The sequence below is a fragment of the Vigna angularis genome, chromosome 3, assembly GCF_016808095.1.
Source record: "Vigna angularis cultivar LongXiaoDou No.4 chromosome 3, ASM1680809v1, whole genome shotgun sequence".
Taxonomy (NCBI): Eukaryota; Viridiplantae; Streptophyta; class Magnoliopsida; order Fabales; family Fabaceae; genus Vigna; species Vigna angularis.
The window spans coordinates 14142968-14153836 of NC_068972.1; the positions used below are offsets into that span (position 1 = coordinate 14142968).

Here is a 10869-nt window from a genome sequence, read left to right on the forward strand (position 1 = left end):
AACTTCTGAGTGTAATGAATTTAGATATTATAATTTGCTAGCTTTACTATGAAATCAGAACATTGACTAATTATGTAATTTATTGATATTTTAATATTTTTTTATATTAAGAATTAAAACCTTTTCATCCAAATATATGGTTAGTAATATATTAGGTACAATGGAAACGAATCCCACTTTTCAACAAATAAAGGAAAATAGAAAAGTCTTGTAAAACAAACATCTTAGTTTCAGAATCAATTATTACTGATGAACAAGAAGTACTAAACAGTCATTTTGGTTCTTGAAAATGTTCTGCATTTACAACTACAATTTAATCTCTCACTTACATAATTATACTAGTTAGTTCTTAAATTATTCAAACATGGTTCTGATACCAAGATAACAAACATAACATGTTTGCACAATTTAAAGACAAAAAAACTTTCGCCCAAAACATAACTTTAGGAAACAAATATTTTTTAAAAGCTCTCATAGGAGGCTAACAAGAAAAAAGATCATTTCATCTAAATAAGTTAATCCCAAAACACAGTAAATCAAACATTTACAGCGACCAGCATCCCATTTTACTCAATAAATAAATAATGAATTGTTAACTAACCTTTTTAAATTGTCTCCTTTGCTCATCAGAAAGATCTAATTCTCTTTCATTTGCAATGGCAGCTGCAATAAATGGATCCATAGAATTGCCATCAACATCATCAATCTCCTCAACCTAAAGAAAAAAGGTAATTAACATGCTCTATGAAACAGCTGCTATAATGTTTTAAATAATGTAAAGGCCAACGATAAATTCATGAAATGTCAACCAAATACCAAAGGTTTTAACCAATTTTCTACATATAGAATAAAAACGGTACAATCAGGACAAAAGAATATTCATGAATCATCAAGCAACAATTCACCAATCGCAGGATTCATGCACACAAGCTCAATGCCATATAATTTAGAAACATTAACGAACCGAATTTAAACTAGTAGCAGGGAAAGAAAAGGCAGCACATGCAAAGTTGTACATTGTTTAGGACAGTAACTGAGTAAAACTTGACAAACGATGTTTACAATGAAACATGAGATCCAAGGAAGTGCTAATGTAATCTTTCATTGGATAAAATAGCATTGCTAATATTACCCCAGTCATTTCTTGAAATTTATTTATATAAGTATTTGCACAGCACTGTGTGTGTGTGTGTGTATTGCAAATCATCAAGAATTCAAATTCAGGGGATCTTAAATTCAGGGGTGTAAGGGGAAATGAATGATAAATTAAAAAATCACTAACATCAGCTAGCTCCAGTAATTATGCCTTCTTCCCCTTTGATATTTTTGACATATATGTTTAATAAAAAAACAAAAGCATTAAGCACAATCAAAAGTATATTTTCCACCTCATCAACTCCAGGAAATTTCAGTCCCATCAAGGCTGCTTGCTGTGGAGTGCTGGCCAAATAAACAGAAGCCCAGTGCTTACTGCCAAATGAAGCATCGATGCCGCTCCCATCGGAAACTATTTTATTGAACATATCCCAATCACCCTCAGTTTCATTTTTCACTGGCTCCTGGGTTTCATCACAAAGTTTTTTTTGGAGAAAGCCACTAGCACCCTCTTCCAGTAATTTACCATGTCGCCTGAATCAACACCCAAAACCTATAAGAGAACATATTTCATTGTTTCCAGATACAATAACATACAAGAACCATACCTTCTAACAGGTCTGTTTACTTGTAGATGCTTCTCGGCATCAGCAATTGACTCAGCAATTTCTGAAGTTGCAACAGAGCCAACCCAGTGATTCCTCTTTTTCCACGCTTCAGTGGAGCAGACATTAGGAGCTTCTTTTTCAATCAACTTAAAAAGGCTAGGAAGTTCAATGCCAGCCCCATCAAGTTGTTCCTGCATAATATCATATCAATCAATAGAAGAAAAACACAAGTACATTTCGAAAGAGGCAGAATTTACTCCAAGAAAATTCCTACAACCAAACAAAAATATAAGCAACTTGGAATGTTAGAATCTAGCACATTTACAAATGAAACAAAAAGAAAGAGAAAAGAAAAGCACACATGCAAGCAAACAAAGGGTGGTCAATTACACAAACCTTTGACCAGTTTGGGATCTGGGAAAGTTCAAATGCAAGCAACCTTAGGGTAACTTCAATGGGAGCAACACACATGAGTTGCTTCCCACATTGAAAAAGGTAAAAATGTGGATCTCAACAGTGCCACATCATTCTTAAGTAACTCATACTCAAATTTGCTCTAATAAAATAAATGTGAAGGAACTCCAAGCAACTCATTATGTTATATTCTTTTTACTCTCTTTTTCTTCTCTGTCTATCACTGCTCTCTGCATCTCTCTCCCATGTCCCAAGATATTATTTTTTATTCAGACACAGCAGTTGCTTAATGAAGCAAATTTAAATTCTATTTTAGATAAATTATACTGTCAACTCATATTCATCCAGTGGAAAGTTGCTTCAAGCAACTGCCACTTTATTCAAGCATCTTCTGTTGGAGATGTTAATAGGGTGAATGAAAAGTAAGTAATAGAGACTGAGGAAGGACGTGAACCAAAATTGAATACAAGTGATAAGTTATGGTTCATAGTGGCACAATGTCAAGAGCACAAGTGAAGAGACATAAAAAGGCAATTATAACCTAATTGCTAATTGCTAATTGCTAATTGCTAATTGCTAATTGCTAATTGCTAATTGCTAATTGCTAATTGCTAATTGCTAATTGCTAATTGCTAATTGCTAATTGCTAATTGCTAATTGCTAATTGCTAATTGCTAATTGCTAATTGCTAATTGCTAATTGCTAATTGCTAATTGCTAATTGCTAATTGCTCGTGGCGCCAGCTTGAGTCTGAGAAATTGAGAAAGAATTTTTTGTCCTGAATGTGCTTGAGTTTGTTTGCCACACACTATAATGGACTGCTTTTATTTAAGAGCACTACAAAGAAGTTAATCAATGCAAAATAATTTACAAGAGAATAATTAAGATCACCAAGATTGTCAATATAGTTTACATAAACTTGTGGAGGTTCCATAAAATCATAAGAGTGTACTTGATTTAAAAAATATTAAAATACCAACAAAAAATAATAATCCAATATTTTAATTCATAATAAAGCAAAAGTAGTAAACTATTATATCTCAATACAGTTTATACATTACAATCAAAATTGAAGGAAGAACACCACTAAAGTATTTAGTTTATTATATTTTAATTTTACCTTTACTATCATATATTTAGTTTATAATTTTTATTTAGTTATTGTATTATATACTTTACATGGTATGCTTTAATTATGTTTATATTTTAATATTATTATATTCTTTTTCTTCTGCAAATTATTATATTATCTATTATATGTAATACAGGGCTAACAAGTAAACAATTCATCCATTCTTTTTCTTTTTGTTTAGTACTGAAAAACATATTGGATTCAAATAAGATACTAAGTCATTATGACGCAACCCTAATTAAGTTAAGGCCCGACATATATAAGAAGAGAAAATATCACATAGACCCTAATTATGACCCGACCCACCACCACTTTCCTACTTTCCATTGCCGCAAGTGCAGCTTAACTTGACAGAATAATATTGCTTCTTCATTTTTATATTAAAAGTTCCACATGAAATAATTGTAGAAGCCACAAAATCCACATTCTGTAATGCAATTCTGCATAGTCTTGACTGTTGATGGCATGCAACACAACTGGTTTTCAAGACTGTGTTTTCTACTCCTCATGGCTGCGATTGTATTCCACAGTTATATATCAAGTTGGAGGACATGACTAAACCACAAAACCAACATCCAAAAAAAGAATCAACCAAACTCATAATAGTCACTGAACTTGTGAGTTTTCAAATCCACACAACACAGGCCTACTCAAACAAGTTTGGAGATGAGTTAAGCAGCTTCATGGAAAAAACATTAACTCATGAGTTTATGAATTCACTTTTGACTTTCATAGTCATCATTGCACTACTCCTTGATATGCATTAAATGTTGCTACATACATTTCATGTATCTAGGCTACTTAAAATAAACACTAAAAAAGCTTTTATCCCCTAAAATATTCCTATTTCCAACAGTCTACTTGAATGAACGTTTCAGAAATAAATGGAGCCTTTTGGGTGATTAAAAAGTGCCACAGAGCTTAATATCCAGTTGGCATACATATAGATCTTCAGGTTTAATAAAACCTAAATCAGGATTGTAATAGTTAAGGTATAATTTTATAAGTCATCAGGAATTCAATGGTAGTTTAAAGATACATATATTGGCCATGTACTTAACACCCAATTGTATTTGACGATTTTGAGCTTTTATAGGGTGAGAAGTACGTTGACTTTGGAGTTGATCATTACTTTGAAAAGGACAATTCAACTTATCTTCTCCATAGGTCGAAGAATACTTTCTTCATAGGAATTGTACAATCCTCTACTGAACAATATAAAGATTTTAAGTTCAAATTCTTAGTAAATTCCACTCCTTAGAAATGAGTTGTGAATATTCCCACATGCTTGAAGTTTTAAGATTTTGTATTCACAGGTATGCACACGACGCTGGGTTCAAAAGTTTTGCTCATGGAATTCAACGTGTGGTTTGCCTCCATTTCTTCTTTTCACTCATATCAGAGATGCCATTTTCACAATTACAACTTGCATTGCAATTAACCGCAGGAAGCAACAAGCCGTTATGAAGAAGAATGAATTTCAGCATGTATTATTATGTCAATTAATATCAATTACAAGCCAGAAAAGCTGAGATCTAAATCATAGACTTCTATAAGTAACAAGGTTACTAATCATACCACATTGCTGAATCATCCAAAACATTGAACTTATTCATACTCCCATTCAAAACATGGTATTTTATACTTAAAACTATGAAGCCAAGGTAGTCAATAACATTTTTAAAACTCTCAAGCTCCAGCCCACCCCAGCTCGAATGAAAGATGAGTAAATGGCAGGTTTAAGTTCACAGTTTGATCTGTCACCAGCGATCTGGGTAATTTCAAATCAAGACATACATAAATCAAGTTCAGTATGAACAAATTTATGAGGGTTGTTATTTTACTTTCTAAATAGCATAGCAAAAAGAAATATATAGCAGGATCTAAATCAATAACAAAGACATCAGATTAGTAGGTATTGATATTAACAAAAATTGATAACAGTACAAATCGAAAAGCAAATGTTACAAACCAAAATATGTACTGAAAACCAAAGATAAAATCAAACCAGTAAGTGGGCACTTTCGGTTTCAAGGTCATCCAGAACAGCTTCCCATTCTTCTTTAAAAGTAGCCATCTCATTATCAACAGCAGTTTCCAACTACAGACAAGACACAGAAATCATAAGTAAAAGATACAGAGATAAAAACAATCAGGGCAATGAGAAAAACCAACATCATCCCCCTGAAGACTTTGCTTGAGTTCTTGTCTAACTTCACTCTCCACTATAGAAAGAGACTCCTCTTCAAGAGCTTCTTGCGCCTCTGCAGCCTAAAAAAGATGTTACAACAACTTCCATTGTTTACATGAAATTGTATATGTTCATTCATGTATGACATGATACAGAGTCATCTAATGATACAAGTCAATGGTACTGAAATGTCACAAATCATAAGAATTGTGAAATGTATGATTCAAAAGATGCCATGAATGATAACTATGATGGCAGTATCAAAATTGGTTTGAGAGAGGTATCAAGGTGAAATATATAGGTTTGCAATAAATTCTTAAAGTTTGTAACCCATGTACAGGCTCAATTTGTTTTCTCCAAACAAAATTACTGTCATCAATTTTTTCAAAGATTGCACAGGAGAATTGCACCAAACTGTTGCTGGAATCATGGGAGTCACTAGAGAATATGAATTTGTAGCATAGGTCACCAGATGTTGTGCATGTGACACAATGTCAAAGGAGGCTGTGAATCCACAGGATCTGCTCAGTGGTGTAAGAGAGAAATTTGGAACCTCGAGTGATGGTAAAGGTGAATTGGAGTCAGATCAAAAACAATTGATTAAGCTTCTAAAGCTCTGGACGCCATAAAAAGTGAGACAAAGAGAATCTAAAAAAGTATTTGAGAAAATAAAGTTGATTTTGTATACACTGACTTAGTGTGTTTGATTTCCCGTTGAGTTCTCCAGAATAAAAAATATCACTTAAAAACTATTTTAGGTAAATTTCACATGTTTAATTTCATGTTGAGAAATTGATTATGGATCCAAAATTGATTCTACATTGAAGCAACTTTATGTAGGGTATGTTGGATAAAAACATACATAGATAAATCACATCACTCCAAATTCAATTTTAATGAAAATCAAACTCATTCAGAACTAATTTTGAAAACGCTCATTGAAACACACTTGGAGTTTAAACTCTAATTTACTTTGAGCTTGTTCAGCACGACCCTGACTGACAGTTGCAGCCACTGTTACATCCTAAGAGAATACTAACTAATTAGGACTATAATATATTACAATGAAACATGTGAGAACTGTATATACTCTATCACACCCAGAATTGAATCTGATGCAATAATAGAATGGCCAGAAATTTCTCAGAGTGAGAACTTCGCTGTCTTTTGCTTAGAAGAGACAAGAGTTGGAGAAACTGAACTAAAGTAATGTGACAAAAAACAATGTAGGTTCACAGGAAACTATGCCTGCAGGCATGGAGTTGCTGGAAATCACACTAGAAACAAGAAACTGTTTCTGATATATACCAAAAATCATAAAAATAACCCAAAAAATATATACAACCTGTACAAAATTGGAACAAAGGGGGAATATTCAAATGTGACATATTTGCAGACATGGCCAGGATTTTTCCATGATATATGTTGTGCTATGGCGGTGAAACTCCCACAATGCAAAAATGAAACACTATTGGTACAAAGGAAGCTGCCAGAGGCCACAATGAACCCCTATAGCAGCGCTATTATGTAATACAGGTAACCCTGGCAAAGTACATCCATGTTGTGGTAATTGTTCCTATATTTAGAATCACTTGGATAGTAATCTCAGCTAACAAAAAAATCAAACTCTAGCCTAACAATCAATGATTGACTACTATAATGATATAATATTTAGTGAAAATATATAAAGATAATCAACTTAAGATATTTAACATATTTAAAAAAATAACAGCTCCACTAGATAATTTCCCAGAGGAGTTATGCTAATTTGATTGATTATATAAAGTAGAAATATTACTTTTGTAATTTCCATAAACAATTAAATAAACTAAAAAATTACAATAAGTAGACAGTTATTAAAAAGTAGCAAAATATTAAAATTAAATTGTAATTAAAGAAACATAAGGTAAAGATACAATTTATAATGTGGAATAATACCATATAAGAGATTATGAAAGGCTTAAATAGTATGTGTTAATGTTAGTGTGTGTGTGGTGATGTGCGATACCTATCTAGCACATTGCATGTTTGTGTCCGTATAATTAAAGTACCTTACTCTCAACTTCTAACAACTCAGAAATAAGATCTTGAATTTCCTCTTCTGTTAACGGCTCCTACATGATACACATAAAAAAGGAAATAAAGCAAACAAAAGTTTATATAAGAAAAGCAAATGTAGACAGCTAGGCTTTTAAGAGCATAAAAAGACTCATCAATAAACAAAGATAGAGTGAAAGAAAATATCTTCGTCACAAACCTCAAGATGCACTCCATCATCTATTTCGGGAACCAAAGATTCATCATCATCTGAATCGTCATTGAAAGAACCACTGGAAGCACTCTCAATATCCACCACTTCATCCTCAGTTTTTCCCTCCATCTCTAGCAACGGTTACAACGTGAGGACAAACAAGCATACAAGACAGCACCTTAAATAAGATGAACTATATATGGAACTTGTAACTGTACAACTTCCTCAGATAATGACAAAGAGGCCACCGGCAATGTGGAGGAAAAGCACAACAGTGGCAAATAACCGAACAACTTACAGTATTCAATTAAAAAATATGTTAAATTAATAATTCCATTTCCAAAGATAATAGTTTCTCTTTTTATTATAGTTAGACCAGATAAATTAATCCAGTTGCTTTTGAATCCATTATTTCAAATACCTTAATCTTTGAAAAGGTGAAGGCAAAAGTCACTAATAACCACCAAATTCACGAGCAACAACTGTACCATATACCTACAACTATACCATATACCTTATTGACACATAGAAAGCCTAATTTTATCTTTTATTTACATGTACTAAAAACAGGAAAACAATGTTCCCGCAAAACTATGCCAGTGCTGGACTACCACCTACAGGAGCTTTCAAATAGAATCTAAACTACATCTGCCTAAGTCATCCATCCCCCAATGCCTATAGCCCCACAAAAAAAATTATTTTCCAAATTAATAAAATTAAAGAACCAATATTGTTTGGTTGACTGTGTGTTTAGCAACAACATCCAAATCATCTTATTCCTCTAACTTCCTACCATTCCTCATGAACATGGAAAACCATCAAGCTTCTTCAAATTCTGAGATAGGAAACATAAACGTGAACTCACTGTCACGAAAAAGACAGACTGCCACGTTCTAATCACCACCCTGATTTCAAGAACTAACATCAATGTTGTACACTATATACGAACAATTGACCTGCCTTTTCACAAAATCTGCCTCCAAAACAGAAATAGAACCCTGTCAAAATGAGTTAAAGTACCCTCAAGTTTCAAGTAAGCAGTCCAAAAATCGCGGCTAAGCCCTAGGGTAATCATATCAAATTTTCTCGTCGCACATGAAAAAGACTACGTACGTGAAAAAGTTTTGTCCATCTACAAGTTCACTCTAACGTCAAACAATAACAGGTCTGCTGTTGTAACTAAATCCTAAACCTAATTAAGTAAAACAAATAGTTAACCATGAAACCACCAAAAGAACCGACATTTCTGCAATGCAATTTATTTATTAATTGATTAAATACAAATATCCTGAATCAAGCTAAAAACGAAGCGTAGTACCTTAATTGTGGAAACAAAGGTAAGCAGGGATGTAGTTGCGGGAAATGACTTCTAGATCTCTAGGTTCGCATTGAATATGAGAGAGATACAGAGACAGATAAAGAAAGAGAATTAGGTAGGAACCTCCTCCGAAAATCAAGATGATTCGATCTTCCTTCAGAATAAGGGCACGGAAAGGAAAAGGTTCTTATATGAGTCGAGTATAGTGTGTGTTCTTACCAGTTACACTGTTTCGATATGTTTGGGGCGAAATTTGAAGAGGCAACGTGAATTGAAAGGAGGGAGAAGGACAAAAAAGAAACTAAAATAAAAATGGTTCCCTTTTATCTCTTGTTTTCTTTTCTTGGAAAGAAACCAGCTGCGACTCGATCCATTCACCGGTCGTAGATATTTCTTTTTCTCCCTCTTTTTTTTTATACTTAAATCTAATTATTGCTGATAAAAAAAATACTGAAATCTGTTTGTTAATTCTTTTTGGAGGAATACAAATTCGTAATAAAAAAATTTATGAATTTAAAACGGTTATACATGCATGTTCAGTTACAAATTATCATTAATTAAGATATAATCACTCGTGCATCAAGAAATGTATTATTTTAGAATTACACCACAATACTATTATATTTTTTAATTAAAAAAGGACAGTAAAGAAAATCATTTTTGTGATGTAAGGTGAAACACAATAATAATACTGAGTTATAAAAATGAAGTAGGTGTTGAGATTTAGCACGAAAATGAAAATATACTATGTACACAGAAATTAAAAATATAAAAGTGATTATAATGAATATATAATTACTTAAAATAATATTTATAGATAGAATTTAATTTTACCTAATCCACAATTTCTTAAATAATTTTATCTAACTCCAGACTCAGTCCAAATATTTGTCATGTGCGGTGTAAACGTACATGAAAAAAAATCTTTTACATTATAAGTCGTAAAGATTCAAACAAGACGGGTTCTTTTAATGAGTAAAATGTTTTGGATTAACACGGTCAGTAAAACAGGAGAGGTGTCAATTCATTATTAATTTTGTTTATTCTAGGAAAATTCCTGCAGATTTAATTGCTAACTGATCATTCATTTGGTTTGATGTCAGACACTCAGGGATGGCAACCGGCGGGACGCGACCTACCCCCAATTCAATTTCGATTTGTCAGATAAAATTGTACTCGTTATTCGATCCGCCGCTATTTACGCAGCTGTTTAAAATATATTCGCGGATATCTACAAATATCCAAAAAAAATAAAAAAATTTATTTAATACATTTTTAAAATAAAATTATAAAAAATATATATAATATAATATAAATTAAATTAAATATAAATTAAATTTTAATTTTAATTTAATTAAATTTAACCTAATAAAATATAATGTTATTTTATTTTTAATTAAAAGATATATAAATTATATTTTTTTAAAATTTTTTACGAATACTCGCAGGATGAGTAGTATACTACCCGTTTAGAAACGGGTATTAAAATACTCACTACCCGTTATCCGCAGGTAATAAATACTCGCGAATAATAACTACCCGGATTTTATCCGCAGATATCTGTACTCACGGGTAAAATTGTCATCCCTACATACATCCTACATACAGTGTTTAACAACTAAAACAAAACTAATTGAAAATTACAAGTTCTAACTATTTTTTAAAATTATTAGTGCGTGGCAATTTAAAGTTTCACACAAAGCGTAGATGATTACAAGAAAAACATGTTAATACATGCTTTAATACACATTTTAAACTTATTTTTTATTGACAGAAATATATTACTGTGCATTTGTAGACTTTGCTTTCTGTTTTAAAATATTGTAAAGTTTTAATTACGTTTTTTTATTTTCAGTAATG

General features: G+C 32.1%; 1 protein-coding gene across 5 annotated transcripts in view; it reads right to left on the reverse strand.

The window, feature by feature from the left end:
* The window catches only part of LOC108323104 (protein CHROMATIN REMODELING 20), a 29198-nt gene extending 19817 nt beyond the window's left edge, over positions 1-9381 (reverse strand). Inside the window, exons 1-9 of one of the 5 annotated variants that reach the window (XM_052874599.1) lie at positions 9010-9379; positions 8557-8664; positions 7698-7822; positions 7492-7554; positions 5425-5520; positions 5258-5350; positions 1704-1894; positions 1389-1629; positions 602-715 (exon numbers count right to left, since the gene is read on the reverse strand). In XM_052874599.1, coding sequence (XP_052730559.1) covers positions 602-715; positions 1389-1629; positions 1704-1894; positions 5258-5350; positions 5425-5520; positions 7492-7554; positions 7698-7820 — 921 coding nt within the window. In that variant the 5' untranslated portion in view covers positions 7821-7822; positions 8557-8664; positions 9010-9379. Of the gene's footprint in view, positions 1-601; positions 716-1388; positions 1630-1703; positions 1895-5257; positions 5351-5424; positions 5521-7491; positions 7555-7697; positions 7823-8556; positions 8665-9009 lie in introns of those variants that run through there. The other 4 variants (XM_017555449.2, XR_008247668.1, XM_017555448.2 and 1 more) reach the window with 4 other exon arrangements.
* Between the last annotated feature and the right edge of the window lie 1488 nt (positions 9382-10869).